The sequence below is a fragment of the Lynx rufus genome, unplaced genomic scaffold, assembly GCF_022079265.1.
Source record: "Lynx rufus isolate CCGP_SWC_20201006 ecotype Redwood Valley unplaced genomic scaffold, mLynRuf1.p SCAF_4, whole genome shotgun sequence".
NCBI lineage: Eukaryota > Metazoa > Chordata > Mammalia > Carnivora > Felidae > Lynx > Lynx rufus.
Genome location: NW_025814856.1, coordinates 58,688,475 through 58,707,157, shown reverse-complemented (window position 1 = coordinate 58,707,157; position 18,683 = coordinate 58,688,475). Strand labels below are relative to the sequence as shown.

The window sequence follows — 18,683 nt, the reverse complement described above, 5'->3', positions numbered from 1 at the left end:
AGGCTCCAGACTCCGAGCTGTCAGCACAGAGCCTGATGCGGGGCTCAAACTCACGAACTGTGAGATCATGACCTGAACCGAAGTCAGATGCTTAACCGACTGAGCCACTCAGGCACCCGTTTTGTTTTGCTTTTTTTTTAAAGAGGATAATAAATGTTAGTGATGATGTGGAGAAATTGGAACTTTGTACATTGTTGGTAGAAATGCAAAATAGTTCAGCCACCGTGGAAGACAAGTTGGCAATTCCTCAGAAACTTAAACACAGAATCACCATGTGATCCAGTTCCACTCCTAGGTATATATGCCAAAGCACTGAAAACGGGGACTCAAATATATGCATATGCATGTCCCTAGAGATGATGGTTATGCAATATTGTGATTATATTGAATGCCACTGAAATGGTCACTTGAAAATAGTTCCTTTTCAGGGCGCCTGGGTGGCTCAGTCAGTTAAGCACCTCACTCCTGATTTCGGTTCAGGTCACGATCTCACGGTTCTCGAGATTGAGCCCCATGTCAGGCTCTGTTCTGAGTGTGGAGCCTGCTTAGAATTCTCTCTCTCTTTGCCCCTCCCCTGCTCACACTCTCTCTCAAAAGAAATAAATAAACTTAAAACAAAATATAAAAGAGTTAACTTTCTGTTATGTGAATTTCCTCTCAATAAATGATGTCAGAACACCAGGAAATAGCGCATCGGGCATGTATATGTTGAGGACCTGCAGGGCATTTGGGACTGGCGGGCAGCTGGATGTGCAGACAGGGTTTCGAGCAACATCAGCACTCAGGCTGACATCATCTCCTTTAGGGACATCTGAAATCTTAGATTGTGGAAGTGGCTTGGACTTTCCGTCACTGTACTTCTGTGCAGTGTCTGGTGAGGGCAGATGATGTTGTGTTGGGTCTGGTGGCTACATGTTAAGATGATCAGGCTGCTTTGGGATAGGTTAAATTACCATATTGGAAAGATGCTAAGAAATGGATCAACGTCAGCCCTGAGAGTTCTCCTCATTCCCACCTCCGTCAACATTTTTATTAGTGATTTAAAGACATAGAACGCCCACTCATCAGATTTGCAAATTACCCAAAGCTTGATGAATAGTGAATGTGTTGAATGACGGTCAAAAACATTTGCTATTTGGGGCTGCCCAAAATCTACTTTTCCTTCCTTTTGGTGGTAGTGGCTGGATTTCCATTCGGATGCCTTCCTTTCCTGTCGATATAGCCTGTGTGTTACTGAATGAGGTGAGCCCAGTGTCAAGTCTAATGTATCCCCTGATTGGCTTAAGTTGATCTTCACATCTCACTGCCCTGGCCTTCGTGGTTCATTTAGATCCACGTGGTTCATTCAGATCAGAGTGACTCAGTGTAGGCCCAAAAGACAGAAGGAAACTTTGGGGTCCTTGGAGAAAGAGGATTCTGTGGGCTTCAGAGAGCACGGCGTCTTTTCTTGCTCCTTCCCTTCCCTTTCCCTGTTAGTGGGAGTGCCCTTGTGTCGCATACTAATTGTTCTATTTTCCTGCTCTATGTCAACAAGGGAGAGTGGGGCCCCTAGAAGCTGCTGGCAGCCACCTTGCAACCATGAGGAGAACTGGGCTTAGGATGAAGGCAACGTAGAAAAGGCAGAATGGAGAGGTGAAAGCAACCAAGTTTTTGGTGACTTTGTTCAGCCACCTGATTTTTACCTAAAACAGCACTGGACCGCAGTTAACATGAGCCGGCAGTTCCCATTAGCGCCCAGACCAGTTTGAGTCTAATTTTTCACTATCTGCAACCAACAGTGTCCTGACCAACACGGTGATAAATCGGTCTCTGAAGATCTCACCAAATCGCATTCACTAAATTGGCTGTTTGGTAAATTTTTACATTGAAATTTGGCCAGAACAAATGGTGGGCTTTTTTTTTTACTTGGCTCCACAAAACTTATTGCACAAGTGCTTTGTAGCAACATGTGTGGAAAAGACCTGGGAGTTTTTGTTGACATTAAGCTCAGTGTGACGTGCATTTCGAACGATCCGATTCTAATTCTCTAGCCTTTTTTGCTTAGCACCTCTGTAACCTTGGCACATGAGATATTGTTTGTAAGTTCTCCAGCGCAGCACTTGGCTCAGAGTAGGTGCTGATATAGCTTAGCAGTGGCAGAGTGGTCGTGATGTATGCATACTTTCAGCCTCCAGAAAGAAAAAGCCAGACTCTAACTGGCTCAACCCATCAGGAAACAAGAGACCCAGAGTGGTGCGGCGTCTATGAGGGGCTTCGTCCACAGACTCCGCCCATTTTGCCCCGGCTCCCCTGGGTCTGCCCCCCTCTGGCCACCCAGAGCAAGAGATCCAGCCTCACCGCAAGTTTCACTCATTCTGGCAGGACCATCCTAGGTCACTCCCCAGCCCTGTGGCTAGGCCACTGGCATGCATTGGTTGGCCTGACCTCGGTCACACCCTGCCACCCCCAGATCTGAAGTTGTGGTCCGCTTCCCTGAAACCGTATGCATTCCTCAAGGGAAACTGGGAGCTTGGGAGAGGGAGAAAAGGAATGAATGCCAAAGAGGCCACCAACAAGAATTGACTCGCATGGAATCCTCCCGAAACCGCCTGTAGTTTAAGACCGTGTTCCTGCAGGTGTAATCTGTTTGAGAGAAGAGGCAGCAGTCTTCCTGGTCAGACTCACCTTGGACTCAAGTTCCATTCTGCAACATCTATCAGCCAAGGCCCACAAAGAGCGGGCCACAGGTTGGGGGAGTGTGTGAAACATGCCATGTGAGGAAGGATTGGGTGCTGCTAAGAGAAGGCTCTGCGGCACCATAACCAGGGGGTCAGTTCCTTCTGTAAGACCACCAGAGTGAAGCGGTCCCGGTAGGCGCTGACATTTACCGAGTGTGTATTGCATCTGCTGGCATTGTGCCAGGTTCTCCTGCACTGTCTCCCTTCACCCTTATGGCATTCGTTTGAGGGAGGCACCCACCTACCAAGTAGTTACTGTCTTCACTGGGGAGCCGAGGAAACCAAGGTAGAGAGGTTAAGTAACATGGCTAAAGGCATGGAAAGAGTTCTGTGGCAAGGCCAGGGTCGAATCTCGTGTTTTCAGCTCAGGTTTCCCTGACCGTAGAACAGGGATTGCCAACCTTAGGTGCACCTGAGAATCCCTTGGGAGAGCTTTAAAATGCTGATGCCCAGGCATCATCGGACTCCCTGGGGGTGGGCCCAGGCCTTATGCTTATAAAGTTGCTGTGGTGATTCTGACGTGCTGCCAGGGTTGAGGACTCCGGGCCTAGAGTGTAAACACGAAGCCAGGGGCCCCGGTGTAGCTGCCTTCAGAAGCCCAGTGAGAGAGAATTCAGGTATACTGAGCTGTAGGTATAAAGCCACAGAGACGTAGAAGGACCATGCTGAACTAAGGAGGGCAGGACCCAACCAAGGGCATTCAAGTTTTTAAAACAATTAACAGAATGCTATTGAAACAAAGCCCACCGGAGGCCCACCTCCTGCACACCTGTGCCTCTCAAACGTCACATGTGCACAGATCACCTGGGAGCTCGCTAAAGAGCAGGTGTGGGGCAGGGCCTGAGGTATTCTGTGTTTCTAATAAGCTCCCAGGCGATGCCGTGGCTGCGGCTGGTTCACGAGCCATCCTTTGATTAGCAAGGCTTATCCTGCCCCGCTGCCTCAGACAGACCGGGTGGAGGTGAAGCTGAGAGCCAGGGGTCCAGACTTGCCTGGAGGGGCGGGGGGACTTCTCTCTTGTGGAAGTCCTCAGAGAGTGACTGAGACCCGCTCTCAGGAGTGTGGCCAGCCTCCGTCACGGAGGGCTGAGAGTCTCCTAATGCTGAGAATTGCCGAGCGCGGTGTCCCCACTGGGAACCCTGCGTCTGTCGTTCTGCTGGGCTGGAACTTTAAGGATCAGCACAGAGAGCAGAAACATCTGGCTAACGCCGCTGTGGCCCGAGCGCGCGGCCCCCGAAGGCCTGATGTGCTAGGTCCTGAGCAGCCGGCAGGATTCCCAGCCTCAGCGGCGTCTGGCCGTGGGGCTGTGTTCTGGAGTTTGACTCTACTGCTCTCCCTTGCAATGACTGTTCACAGCCTCCAGAGCCTGTAGCTTCCCTCAGGGTCGGCTCACCAGGAAGTCACACAAACGGAGCTACGATTCACGTCTCTTCGTTTGTTTTTTATTCCGTTTATTTCCCCTTGTGCTCTGCATTTCATTTTCCAACTGTTTACACCTTCGTTTAGCCGGCTACGTTGCTGCACATGTAGGGACCAACTGACCAGCGGCGCCACGGCCCGGCTGGACGGCCCTGCCTCCTTCCACAGGCTGCCAGTGGAGTGATTACGGCGGTAGATGACCTTGTCAGTCCCATTTACAGCAAGCACGCTGCCGAATTCCCTCCTTGTCTACCCTCACGTGGCTTCTGTCCATCTAGGTTAAATGCCGTTCTGTATTTAGCCGCCATTTAAAGCTCTTTGCTTCCCTTTCTCCTTCAACGTCTACTGTCTGGCCTCAGTCTGGCTCCAGGGTTTCCCGCACAGGCCCTGGGTCTGGGTAGACACTTAACCTTCCGCAGACCGCAGGTATGTTAAAAACATCTTTTCCACCTGCTACTTTAAACAGAGCTTTGATCTTCTTGCCTTCAACGGTTTATCATACTTCTGTCAGGCAGGTTTTCTTGAATAATCCCACTCCTCTGAATTCACTGTTTCCTGGTCGCTTCCTTTACCCTCTAACGCAGAGTCCTCCCTGCAGACTCTCAAGCAGGAGCCGACCCTGCACCTCTGGCTGGCCCTTTCTGTTGCAGATCACTCGGCTTGTGTGTGAGGACTGTGGGTACAGTCATCCCTGCACAGTCATGACAGACTCCTGTGGGGCTGTGGTCCTGGATGTGAGAGGGTGTTGCTTCAGGACTGTTGCTGCAGCGGTGATGAGAGCAGATCCCAGGAGGCCAGGCCCAGGACTGGAGGACTGCCAGGTAGAGAGTCACTGGCCACCCCAGGCCAGAGGGGATGAGGGCAGCGCTGAGGGAACCATAGGCCACGGCACCTTGTGTGTGTGTGTCCCGTGGGGACGCTGCTTTTGTTCTTTCCAGCCTGGGTCACCTGGTAGATTACCAGGGACTCTAAAGGGGTGCGTCTTCCCACCCAGACGCATCTTGGCTCTACCTAATGAAAATCAGCGCTTGGAGAAGAGGACCTATAAATACAGAAAACTGATAGGTGCCAGAGGAAAGGGGGACATTAAGAAGTACAAACTTCCAGTTATAAGTCATGAGGACATAAAGTACAGCATATAGAATATAGTCAGTGATATTGTAACAACTGTGTATGGTGACAGATGGTAACTAGCATTATCATGGTGAGCATCTCATAATCTATATAAATGTCAAGTCACTATGTTGTATACCTGAAACCAATATAATATTGCAGCTCTATACTTGAAAAACAATTTTTGAAAAATAGAGAGAAGTTCTTAGGTCAAGATCACCATTCATCCAGAGGTCCGGTGGCTAATGTTTAGTATTCAGTGTAAATCAAAATTCTAAAAAACTTGTGTAGTTATTGCCAATTAACACAGCTTTACGTTTATCTAGTGCTTTACAGTGTGTGTGTGCGTGTGTGCGTGTGTGCGTGTGTGTGTACATATATGTCTGTAGGTGCCCAAGGCTCTGTTTCTTCACCCCTTGTAAGCAGAGGGTCGTAAATCCCACCCCCAGTCACACACACAGCAGTGCACACACACATACCCCTAAAATGCTAGGGGGCTAACTAAACACACAGAGGAGAAGAGGCATGGTCCCGAAAACCCAGCTCCGAGCCTTCGACTCTTAATTATGGCAGAGCAGAAAGTGACAGAGATCTTTTCTCTCTGACTTTTCACAAATGCAAATACTTCCGGGAGGGTCTCACCTACAGCCACTGTCACAACACTCTAATTAGCGGGTCACACCTTTGCAAGGTTCGGAAAGCAGCCAGCCACGTGTGTTAGGCAAGAGGACATGGAAGTGTCCAGGGAATGAGGGGGTGCCTGGAGGGGCAGGATGGAGGCGCCCTGGTGGAGGAGGGGAAGGGCGCAAGTGGGGAGCAACGTGACAGGGTGTTGTTTCAGGACTGTTGCTGCAGCGGTGATGAGAGCGGATCCCAGGAGGCTAGGCCCAGGACTGGAGGCCCGCCAGGTAGAGAGTCATTGGCCCCCTCAGGCCAGAGGAGATCGGGAAGACAGAGTTTGGAGATGTGCAAGGTCCAGAGCAAGCTGACTAATAAGACCTCTGCATTCTTGAAGTACGGATCAATGAAGTCAAAAAGCTGACCCCAGGCTTACATGGTTCCCAGTCCCAAGTTGGGGCAATAGGCATGTTAGCAGAGGATTGCAGGGCACTGTGGGAAATGCCACCACAAAGCGTGGTACAGAGCACCGAGAAGGGAAACGTGAGTTTTGCCTGGGAGGTGAGAGAGGAATGACATGGTCCAGCAGAGGGGACATTGTTGGGTGTCACAACATGAACCAGAGTATCTCAGGTGGGCAGGGAAGAACTGGCAGGAGAAGTGATACAAAGAACACGACGGAGGCTTGAAAGATGACGAGTCCTTGCAGGGAAAGGGCAGAGCCCCCCAGGGGCAGCGCCAAGGTCAGTCATTAGGGAGGGCGGTCTCAAAGGGAGAGTCGGAGGCCACTCTGCAGACAGTGGGGGACACGAAGAGGTTGAAGCTGAAAGGCGTATTCAAGGATGGCTCCCACAGCGGCGTGGAGCGTAAGCTGAGAGGGGAGAAAGTAGTAGCAGGGGGACCAGTGTGGTGTATGAGTGCAGCGCGTCTGCCTAAGATAATAATGGACACACAGGAGCAGGGACAATACGGAGAACAGAAGGGCCTCGAGAGGTACGAGGAGGCAGAGGTACCCACATCTGATTGCCGGCTCCATCCAGGGACCCCAGGAGGAAGGAAGAGGTGATCCTTGGTCCTCCTGCAGGCGCTGGGCAGGTGGTGGTGGTGGTGGTCAGTGCAGGAAATGTGGGGGGTGGACGTAATGAGGGAATGTGACAGGAGGTGTGAAGAGGAGGGGAGCTCAGGAAGCAGACTGCCAGACAGAAGGACAGAGGAAACGAGACTGGGGTCGTATTGTTGATGGAACCCGGGGCCGAGGAGAATTCCAGTACTCAGCTGGGACTAACTGAAGGGGTTCTGCAGCAAAGCTACGGGACTCATCGCTTAGACTCCAGCTACCGTCCTGAGCCCCTGGCTCATACCCTCACAGCCTGCTCGACCCCTCTGCGGGTTGTCTCTTGAAGGTTCCCGGCTCTGCAGGGCCGACACGGAAGGGCAAGGCTGACTCTCCAGCACTGGTGTGGGGTCGCGTTTGTCACATCCTCAGGAAATGATCCCTGGCTCACTTGGGGCCCTGCAGGGGCCTCCAGGCGGCCTGGCTGCTTCCATTCTCTCTTCCCGGTAACCTCTTTGTAACACTGCAGCCAGTGATCCTTCCAGAGTGGAAATCAGATCATATCATCCCCTGATCAAACCTCTAGTGGCTTCCTGCAAGCCCTCCTGTCTTTTCCCTGCATCTGTTCTCATCTTGAACGTCTTCCAGCCATGCTCCCCTCACTTTCCCGAGAACCCGTCAAGTGTAGCTCCACCTTAGGACCTCCCCGAATCCTATTTCCCTCATCACATCTACCCCAAGTCACCCCAGCAGAGAGGCCTGGACCAACCTATTTAAAATAGCCCCCACCCCAGCTTGATGCTCCTTATTCCCTTAACTTGCCGTGTCGCTTTATGGCACTTCTGAGTAGAATCGTTTTCTCATTTTTCCTGTTTCTGCATTGTTAGCTTTGTGAAGGCAAGGCTCTCATGTCTTGTTTACTGCTGTGCCCTCTGATTGCACAGCAAGGCCTGGTGAATAGTAGGCACACAGTAAATATTGGTGGAATGAATGGAAGAAGTAGACGAACCCTGACATGCTGGGTGACCTTGAACCCATTGTTCACTGCACCCTCAGAGCACCCGTGAAATATGGGTCTGCATTCTCCCCATGGGACCAAGAAGTAATAGGCACAGAGAGAGGGAACCATCTTCCCATGCCACCGTGGACCCTGGAACCCAGGAGCCTGGTGGGATGGTGGACTCTGCTCTGGGGGCAAAGGCTCATGGGCATAGACAGGCACGTTTGGTACTGGGGGAGATGTTCCTGTTGGTGCCCAGCAGTAGCTTTACTGGTCTCTGAAGTTGAGACACAGTCCTCTGCCCATAGCAGGAATTCAAGGTAAGGAATTCAGTACGGAATTCGAGAAAAGGTTGGGATAGCTGTTATGGAGAATTATAAGTTGTGTGGAAGGCTCAGCTGAGGTTGGAGCCCTAGGTTTGTGGCTCTTCTGGGGGATGGAGGGAGGATCCCAGGTCCGCCCATCCTGGGGTATGGAGGGAACATCCCAGGTAGGGCTCTCCTGGGATATGGGGTGGGGGGGATCCCAGGTGGGGCTGTCCTAGAAATGGAAGGAGCATCCCAGGTAAGGTCATCCTGGGGGGGGGGGTGGGCGGTGCAGGAGTATCCCAGTCAGGGCCATCCTGGGGGCGGTGGGAGGCCTTGGGTGTGGCCTGACCAAAGATGGCTATGACAGTCAGATGACCTAGGAGTGAGGGGACCATGGGAGGAAGGAGCTCCAGCATTGAAGGATCCCAGATGGACATTGCTGAGTGCAGCAGTGGAGGGAAAGAGCGTTGTCTGTGCACTACCATCCAGGGTAAGTGTCAGAGCAAGTCTGGAAAGAGGGGTCCTTTCTTCACGTGGCGGCAGAGTCGGAGCTGGTAGGTACCCAGGAGCAGGGGAAGAGACAAAGATGTAGTCGTGTGACTTCATAAACAGCCAAGAACCAGCTGTTTAGCCATTTAACAAAACTGTGTTTCCATTCCTTTACCAACTGTGTTGCTGATCACATGTCCTGAGATTCAGAAATTTTTGTGTTGACTCTTTGGACTCTTCACAGAAGATTCACATGCATTTCTTCTTTGTGTTTTTTTTTTTATTTTTTATTTTTTTTATTTTCAAGTCAGAGATTTCTTCACATCCTGAATACATTAAGTTTTTTCACTCGTCTTAAAATTTAGCATTCCTGCGAGCTTTGTGAAGCTTGGTAATTAGGCCGGTGATTTCCACGTCTCCCTGGATGACCGGCCCTCAGCCACGTTGACAGGGCCTTGGCATGGGGTTCTCCTGTCCTCACTCTGTTCCGCTCCGATTCTGGGATATTTTTTAAGCCTTCACGTCTGAGCCCTTCCACAGTCTGCACTAATTTTGCTGGCGATCTTCCCCTGCTCTGGACAGCCAGGATCCTAAGCTTCACGTTTTTCTACATGTAACCACACATTGGCTTTGAATCCTGTCTGCGTGGCCTTTGGTTTGTTAAATTTCTTCTGGGGGGTCAGTTAGGCACAGAGGGAAGGACATGGTACGAAGTGGGAGGCTCATAGACCCGTTTTCAGGTGCTGTCTCTTTCCCTTGAACTTCCGGCCCCCACTGTGGGATCCTTGGCTTTTCTGAGCCTTGTGTCTTCATGTGGCAGAGGGGTGCACATTCCTACCTTGAAGCACTGCTCTAGGCAAGAAGGGGCCAGCCTATTTGGAAGTCCTGGCTACAGCGCCTGGCCTGAGTAATCCCGGTGAACCTTGTGGGCGACGTGTCCCCATTTGATTGTATGGTGCTCTCCTCGCTGCCCGCAGGGTACCTGGCACAGAGCCCCAGTTCAGCAAACTTTCTCGATTGACTCAACAAATGACCACATCCCGCTTGTGTTTTCACATGTTTTCAGTGGTACCGACCTCTACTTCTTTTTATGCACCCAATTTTTATTGAGGGCTTACTATGTACCAGGCATTGTTAGAGACCCTGGGATAGATCAGCAAGCAGAACAGGTGAAAACCCCTCCCTTCGTGGACTTCACATCCTCAGGTACACTTCCTCACTCTTTCACTATTTCCAGATCTCTCTTCCAGCTGTCTTTGTTGGTTAATACACGTTTGGGTGTTAAGTTCTCAAAATATTTATTGAGCGTTTACTCTGTGCCAGGCACTGTTCTAAGCATTTTATATGCATTATCTCATTGGCATCTCTACCAGTTCCCACACAACCATATGAAGGAGGCCCTGTTGCTGTTCTCATGTTACAAAGGAGAGGCTGAGGGGGCAGACCAGAGGGCTGGATGCTGGCCCGTGCTGTACTGCTGTAGGGGCTGGGTTCTGACTCCAGGGCCCATACCCATCCTTGCTGTCCCAGCTGCCTCCCTTGTTCCTGGGATGGTCCTTGGACCTTTATTCAGTCTTTCCTGTCTGACAGAAATGCCTCATAGATGCTCTCCCGTGACACACTGCAGAGGCCCACGCGCATGGTAGGTGACTTATGAATGCTTGTTCCTTGGGTGCATGTCTGTGTGGCCCCGAGGGGGGTTTCAAGCCCAAGAGCCACTCCCCTGCTGACCATCACATTGACCTCTGTTGTCTTCTGTTCCAGGATAGCTACCCCTCGCTCCTCTGCCAGGCTAGTGGGTTAGTGCAAGCCCCCCCACCCCGGTCCCAACCCTGCCCCGCTCTGGTCCCTCATGGCTCCGCAGCGGGGGCAGCAGGACTGCCTCTCTGGCCCACAACATGTTTCCTTGTCGTCCCCTTCTGAGCCCTCTCGCTGTGCCTCCTCTCACCATCACGCTGTCTTTTGATCTCACAACCCAGGCCCTTGGAGAAATCAGACAGTATGAAATATGAAAACTGCCTGGGAAGTAATTGAAGAAACACTGTGACTTTTGAAACCCATAGAGATAACACTCACACCTTCTTACTCACGTTATTTAATTTTTAATGGCAGATTTAATTAATGGAGATCAGGTCTTCTGGTTTCAGATGTGCGTATGGAGCAGCTGGAGGAGGAGGGGGAGGGGCAGCTGTGTATAGGGTAGAGGAAGAGATTCCAAAATTTGGGAATCTGAAGATCTAACAGGGAGGAAAAACCATCCAGAAATAATGACTCACGATCCCTGGGTCCTCAGAGACGTGCGGGGATTCAATGCAGTGCACTTGCAGTGCTCTCCCTGCAACTTACCAGTGGGTGACAGCACTCCTCTCAGGACAGCACTGCGGCCTCCCCAGGCCCCCGTGGGATCGCCGCAGGCAATTCCAGGCTCCCTGCTGGCACTGCACTCCATCGTCCACATGACTGCCAGAATGTTTTCTCTGAAACACACATCTCCCCTGCCACTCCCCCACGTAAAAGTAAAACCCGTGGGCTGAGGTCTAGGCTCCCAGCCTGCAGTGGAGACCCACCCCCCTGCCGCCCGGGTCCCCAGGTCCCGGGCTGTCTTTGTCTCTAGCCCCTTCCCTTGCTCCTGGTCCAGTTGGAGCATCTACTGTGTGGCGCCCCTCACTCTCCCTTGTTTACAGGACCGTCCCCCTCCCCATCATTGGCTCATTTCTGCTCACGGTGTGAGACTCAGTTTAGTAAAAGCGGATGTACCCTTTGACCCGAGAGTTTCACTTCTAGAATGCACTATTTGGATGTGCTCAGTCACGTGCAGAGGTGAGGATGCCGTGATAGCGGGACCTGCTGTGGAGTACCGTTCAGCGGGTAAAGTGGCGAAGCCTTAGGGAAGGGAAGAAATGAGCGGTGCTGTGGGTATGCACGGGCGACCAGCTCACAGACCCTGTGCACGAGGGGGAGCACCGGGGCCGGGCTGGCCACACGGCTTGCTGGTCATGACATTCCTACCCTCTGCCCTTTGTGCTTTTGCCTTTTTAAACTATGTGTATTATTTTTTTCAAAAATGCTATTTTATAAAAAAGAGGTTTTGGGGCGCCTGGGTGGCGCAGTCGGTTAAGCGTCCGACTTCAGCCAGGTCACGATCTTGCGGTCCGTGAGTTCGAGCCCCGCGTCGGGCTCTGGGCTGATGGCTCAGAGCCTGGAGCCTGTTTCCGATTCTGTGTCTCCCTCTCTCTCTGCCCCTCCCCCGTTCATGCTCTGTATCTCTCTGTCCCAAAAATAAATAAACGTTGAAAAAAAAAAAATTAAAAAAAAAAAAAAAAGAGGTTTTTTTAGGCCTTGGTTCAGGTGCCAGCTCCCAAGAAGCCAGTCGGATGGCCTCCGTCAGACTGTCCTTCCTGGTACCCCCACAGCACCGGGGACAGTTGGCTGAGCAGCCCGTTGTAACCGTGACGTGGTGTTGTCTGGGAGCCCCAGGAGGCTGGGGGGCAGGCGTGCCTGTCTTGGAATCCTCTGGCACTTAGCGGGTGCTCGGTGTGAACACGCGTGGCCCCAGTCCTTAGAGAAACCCCTCAACGGTGGTAGGGTCCAGGGGTCTGCAGGGTGCACGCCAGCAGCCTCAGGAAGGTCTGGTGGACACAAGAGGCAGGTGCAGCCGTCCCAAGGTGTGGACCAGAACCTGCATGTGTCAGGTGAGCCGCACAGGAGACGCCCTTGTGCTGCGTGGTCCCGGGGTCTGCTCAGGCAGATGACATGGCAGAGATGGCGGGGAGGGCGGGTGCGACAGGAAGGGGAATTCCTCTGAGTCACCCTGAGAGACAATAGAGGAAGCTGCAGCGGGGTAATCACAACCACTTCTTGGCCTGTGGGCACTTCCTGTGACAAATCTCCCTGACCGCACGTTCAGTCCGCACTCGTAGGCAACTCAGCGACTTACTGAGCTCACCCTGACCGGGCCATGTGCGTGGGGATGTGGGAGCAGCAGAGAGCCACTAGGGTCCTGTCAGCCCGTCTGGGCAGTGGGAACTCCCTTGGGAAGGGCCACTGGCAGCCCCCAGGCCTAGGAGACAGTGGCCTGGCACATCTCTAAGGAGGTGAAGGCCTGAGCCCGGAGACCGTCTTGTGGCAAAGAGAACCAATCAGAGTGAATGGAGAGCTTACTAAGGCCCACGCTGGCCTCAGAAAGTTCAATGGTGCTATGACAGTGGCTGCAACGGACAGGGCGGGCGCTGTGAGCCCGGCACCCCTCAGGATCATCTGAGCCACCCTGTGATGGAGTGGGAGCCCTGTCTTACCACTAGGAAGTGAGTGACTCACCCAAAGAACACAGCATGTGCCAAAGTGAAGATTACAATGTGGGCCTACGGACCATGTGGTTTCCTGTGAGGGCCCGTGAATGGAAGGTTCAGACTGAATATAAATGATACAAATGATCCCCATCAAGGATGTCACAGAAGAGCATCTGCGTGGAGCGGGAGGAGAGGCCCTGAGATGATTCACGTTTGTGGCCTTTCTCCCACACCGAGGACAGTCCATGGTGGTCGAACGTCAGACCCGTTGGGGCAAAATCATAATCTCTTGGCTGGAACCTCAGGGCTCCAGAGAGAAAACATGGGACAGCTTGGAGTCAGCACAGACCTGCAAGCCAGGAGGTCGGGCAGGAGAACCCCTATGTGTCCTGTGCCTGTCGTGCTGGGAGGGTTCCCATTTCTCATCTGCTGTGCCTTAGGGCCACTGGAGAGAGGCATGGGCACCTCCTTAGTTCAGAGCTGAGGACCTGCCCAGGCTCACTTAGCAGCTGGGGGGGGGGGTGGTAAAAGGCCCAGCCCTGGGCTCGCCCCAGCACAGCCCAAGGCAGAATTCGGGTACTTGGGTTCCTCCTGATGTGGGCCCCAGGCATTCCCTCAGGCACACACCCCTCCGCGGCCCTTCCCCCTTGGCTCTTCCCAGGGGCAGGTACCAGAATGGGAGTGAGGGCCAGGTTCCCACCCAAACTCTGCCTTCAGTACTCTGCAGGTTCCTAGGAGAGGTGCTTTCCACCCCTGCCTCGGTTACGTTCTCTACAGATGGCCGACAGGGTGCCTTGGGGGTAGGGCACATCCCCTGCATGGCTCTGATCTGCACCTGTCATCTCTTCAATTTTGTCGAAGGAGCAACTCGTTCCTTTTGGGCCAGGCTATCTCTGTGCATGGTGGAGTGGGGAGAGCCAGGCTCGGAGTCTGACACACACACAGGGCATGGCTCTGTGACTTCCAGGTCCCTTTCCCTGCGACTCGAGCGTCTTGTAAGGACTATGCCTGTGGGAGGCGCCCCGAGCCGGACGCTTCCCTTTACCCACCTGTAGAATGGGAAAAACCAGCCCTCGCACACGGGTTCTGTGAAAGGTCTGGCCCAGGCCTGCACAGGGTAGGCGGGCGTCCCATGGCATCCGTGCCATCTCCTCACCCTCACGGCGAAAGTCTGACTGCCCGCCCGTCTTGGGCCGCCTTCTGGGGTTTCATCCTTGAGACAGCCTGCTGCAAAAAGTCAGTCTGTTCACTGTGAGCTTCAAGGTGCTCCCCTAGGAGTGTGGTGGCAGGTGGGGTTAGCACGGGCATTTGCGGTCGTCTCTTCTGGAAACCAGTGGCAAGTGCTGGCTTCTGAGCCTCTGAGACCTAAAGAAGTGGGAACCACTCACTCGGAGTCATGCTGTGATGGCCCCAGGGCTTCGGCCCAGCTTTGTCATATCGCAGGCCCGGACTGTTCTCCACACCAGTCTGGTTCTGCACGTGCACATTTACTAGGTAGCCTCAGGAAGGATGGAGGGCATGCCTTTGGAGCCACTCAGCAGCTCTGGACAGACAGCCACCATGCCAAGGAGTGTGGTGGTCACGGCAGGCAGCAGAGTCTGCACCCAGCTGGTAATCCGATGCTTGGGCTCCAGTCCTGGCACAGCTATTTGCTGGGTGGCTTTGGGCAAGTCGCTTCACCTCTAGGCAGCAGAGGCCACCTATAAAATGGGGGTTGGACCAGAACAAATCTCAGTAAACTTTTTCTCTAAAGATAGTGAATATTTCAGGCTCTGCAGCCCCTATAGTCGCTGTTTAAACTACTCGACTCTGCCGTTGTAGCCCAAAAGCAGCCACTGACAATGCAGAAACAAATCATGACTGTGGCTGTGTTCCAATAAAACTTTACTTACAAAATCAGGTGGCAGGCCGGGTTTGAGTGATGGGTTGCCAACCCCCAAACCAGAGGACCCATTGGTCCTTCCAGCCTTTGCTACTCTGGGATTCTGTAGCCGTGGTTAGCCTACCGTGGTGGGAGCCAGAGCCAAGCTGTGGATCAATCACCAATCTGCTTTGATGCTGGTCAAGAAATCAGCATCTGTCAATTTTTAGTGCCGTCTCTCCCATGCGGGAGCCAGAGGGAAATTTCAGTCTTTGGTAATCAGTTCTGTTTTTCTCTTTGTAGAATGCCGAGATGTACAAACTGTCTTCACAGCAGTTCCATGAGGCAGCTTCAAAAATGGAGGGCACGATAAAGTAAGAATGCGTTTATGATGTTTCGTAAACTTAGCCTGTATTTGTAAGAATCAGTACACGGGGCTTGGAACCTACCGCCACCTGCCTAACTTCAAGTCTCTGTAATAACGTGGACAACCATGTGCTACTCAGTCTCTCACCCGGCTGTGGGGCAGCCACCGGTCATCTGTCATGGGCCAGACGAGCACTCAGCTCCTCCCTGGCTCCCTGGCTGTGGGAATGGGGCCACGGCGGACTGGCAGACTTGTTTCAGACACCATGTAGGTGGGCCACGCCACAGGCTGGCCGTCGGGCTCCCGAGGGAGTCAGGGAAGGGATGTTGCTACGGGCACCTGCCCCCCATTTGTGGAGGTGGTATTCAGACCAGCCTGTTCCCTGAGCATACCTCCGTGTGCCTGGTCGCGGGCCATGTACCTCTTGCATGCTCACATGCTCAGGGTGGCTCCCTTTTTATTCCCCGAAGGACTGGGGCTCAGGGACACTCACTGATGGCTGGCTCAGGTCGCACAGTGCTGAGTACCAGCGTCCTGTCCCCTGTCTGCGTGCTCCTGCGCCATGAGGGAGGCCTCAGAGCCAGAACGTTAAGGAATGGGAGGCGCATGCGGTGTGTTCATTACAGCTGCACCCTCCTTCAGGGTGAGGTCACAGGAGGGTCTGTAGGGGTTGCTGTGGGAAGGAGAGCTGGGCCTTGAACTGTGGGTCCTTTGTATGAAGGTGGCCTCTGTGGACCAGGCCAACTCCCTCCTCCTCCCTCAAGGAAGGGCCTTTCCCTTCCAGGCTTCAGTCAGGGTGATTCCCCAGGCAAACCGGTCCCAGTGCAGATTGGTGAGGGGTGGGATGTGGCACCTTAAGAAGGAACCATCAGAGAGAGGCTTGGGTGGCTAGGAGGTGTCAAAGTGCTTGTAAATACGGCTGCTGACAAAAACTGTGCAAGGAACCAGGAAGGGGCAGTGGGAACGGGTGGCCTCAGTACAGGTCCAGGGTGTAGCAGGGGGCACCTGAAGCCAGGGGGACATAGTGCTGGAGCTGACCACTGAGTAGCTTTCGGGATGAGCATACAGTTAGTTATCTTGGGATTTCAAGTCCTAGAGCAGTAATAGGGGACTCAGAGAAAGAACTTTCCAGTAGGCAGGTAGAGACTGGAAAGCTCTTGCACCTGCCCGTTGGGATCCCACGGGGGGTTCTGGGTGTAAGCAAGTGCCATGAGCTGCACAGACCCCTAAGGAATGGAATGTTCCATCTGGATCTCAGACAAGCACCCCGATGGCCCATCCAGGGCTGAGAAATACTCAGAATCGCGATCCGTGAGAGGGAGAGGTTGGGAAGCAGTCACACCCCAGAGGCTGTGGGGTGATGGCCATCTGGGTAATGTGATCCCGGAAATGAGCAAAAACCACAGCACAGCCCCTGGCCCGTCCCGTCCCCTGGAACTGCCTGTGGGGCAGTGATGCTGGATCCGTAGCCCCTCCCTCTTTCCCTGGATCACGGAACAGCCCGCCTCATGGAACAGCCTGCTAAGGGAAGGCGCTCTGGGGAGAAGCCAGGCAGCTTTACTGTCAGGGACCACACCATTTTGTCACCTGCCATGTGGCCCACCGTCCTGAGAGTGGGGACTCCTGGGCTCCTGGTGCCCTGGATTAGTGCATTTGACTTTACTGTCATATCCTTTATCATCCTCATGTCTTCTGAAGGCAAAGGGGAGATGGCATGTGAGTATCATCTTAATCCGAGCAAAGTAAAAGGTTTTTTCAAAGGTTTGCAACATCCCTTGATAATTACTACTATTTACTAAGCAGAATACTAAATAGTAGGTGGTCTGTAAGATGGGTGTTGGGATGGAGCTGAGAGAATGCTTGGGCGTGAGCGTCCAGCAGACCTGGAGTGCACCCTTGCCCTGCCTCTTACTGGCTGCTCCTATGACCCTGGGCAAGTCACGTCACCTCTCTGATGTCCTCACATGCAGAAGAGAGCTGATACCCCCTCCAGTGCTTTGAGTGAGATAGCACATAGGAAATCGCCTCAGATGTCAGCAGTGGGTGGCAGTGGCAGGGTGACTGTTACAAATAACGGCAGTCATCTGGATTACTCGCAGAGCGTGGCACAGATTTAATAAATAAATTGAGTTTAAAAAAAAAATTTTTTTTTCTTTACCCAACCAGAGTACACAGGAAGCGGTGTGGAGTTGGAAATTATTTTACTTAAACATTGGGCTGGAGGGCGGAATCCTTGATTGGGAGCGTTCTTGGATTAGCAGATGATTGTAAATTGCCTCGTAAATGCCACAGAAATAAATGCCAACGCTGACAGCAGTGATAGTTCTCTTCCAAGACAGTGAGCATCTTTTAACAACTTTGAGTAAACTGAGTGGTTACTTAGGTGACTAATTAGATGTCCGTGTAGTCATGTATTCATTTAACATACATGTATTGTGTGCCTACTGTTTGCCAGGTACCATGCTAGGCACTGGTGATAAAACGATCAATGTGACAGCTTCGGTTTCTTTCAGCAAGGAGCTTAGGGCATTTGGGGAATGACAAACAATATTTTTAAATTAATTGCACAAAAAGCAATTGCCCAAATAATGATTGATTATAGTAATGAGCCGTGAAACAAAATGTTTGAATTAAAAAGCATGTGTCTGAGGACCCTAACGCAAACTTCATATGTTTGGGAAGCCTTTTCAAAGGAAGTGACTTTTGAACTGACTCCCGTGGTATGAGGGGGCTTTGGCCAGAGAAAGGAGGGGGGAAAAAGAGCACTTCCGACAGCAGATTTGGCATGTGCAAAGGCCCCGGGGCAGGAAGTAATACAGCATATTCAAGGAATTGAAAGGCCAGTGTGACTAGAGAGGAATGAATTAGAAGAGACAGACTAGGATGAAGGTCTAAGAAGTCAGAAGAGGCCAGACCACACAGGACTTTGTAACCATGTTAGAGATTTCAGTCGTATCCTAAAAGCAGTGAAGCACCAGGTCAGCTTGCTTTCTTTCCTAATATATTCATTTAAGGCATTGACTTCTCTATAAACACAGCTTCAGTTACACCATAAAGTTTTGATATATTGCATTTCATTATAATTCAGTTCAAAAATTTTCTAATTTTCGTTCTAATTTCTTCTTCAACTCATGGGTTATTTCAAAATGTATTGCTTAATTTTCAAATATCTGGTAATTTCCTACTTACTTTTTTCCCAAAAAACCCTTTTATTTATTAAGTAATCTCTACCCCCAACCAGGGCTCAAACTCATGACTCCAAAATCAAGAGTTGTATGCGGTACCAACTGAACCAGCCAGGTGCCCCTCTAGTTATTTTCTTAATAATTGATATTCAGCTTAATTCTGGGGGCAAAGAACATACTGTAAATCCTCTAAAATTTTTGGACCTTGCTTTATGACTATGTATATGATCTGTTTTGGGAAGCCTTCTATGTACATTTGAAAA

At 52.0% G+C, this 18,683-nt stretch overlaps 1 protein-coding gene across 2 annotated transcripts in view; it reads left to right on the top strand.

Moving 5' to 3' along the window:
* The window catches only part of CHCHD6 (coiled-coil-helix-coiled-coil-helix domain containing 6), a 251,133-nt gene that overhangs the window by 188,864 nt on the left and 43,586 nt on the right, over positions 1-18,683 (top strand). For both annotated transcript variants that reach the window (XM_047097231.1, XM_047097230.1), the window contains one exon: positions 15,172-15,242. In XM_047097231.1, coding sequence (XP_046953187.1) covers positions 15,172-15,242 — 71 coding nt within the window. The remainder of the gene's footprint in view (positions 1-15,171; positions 15,243-18,683) is intronic.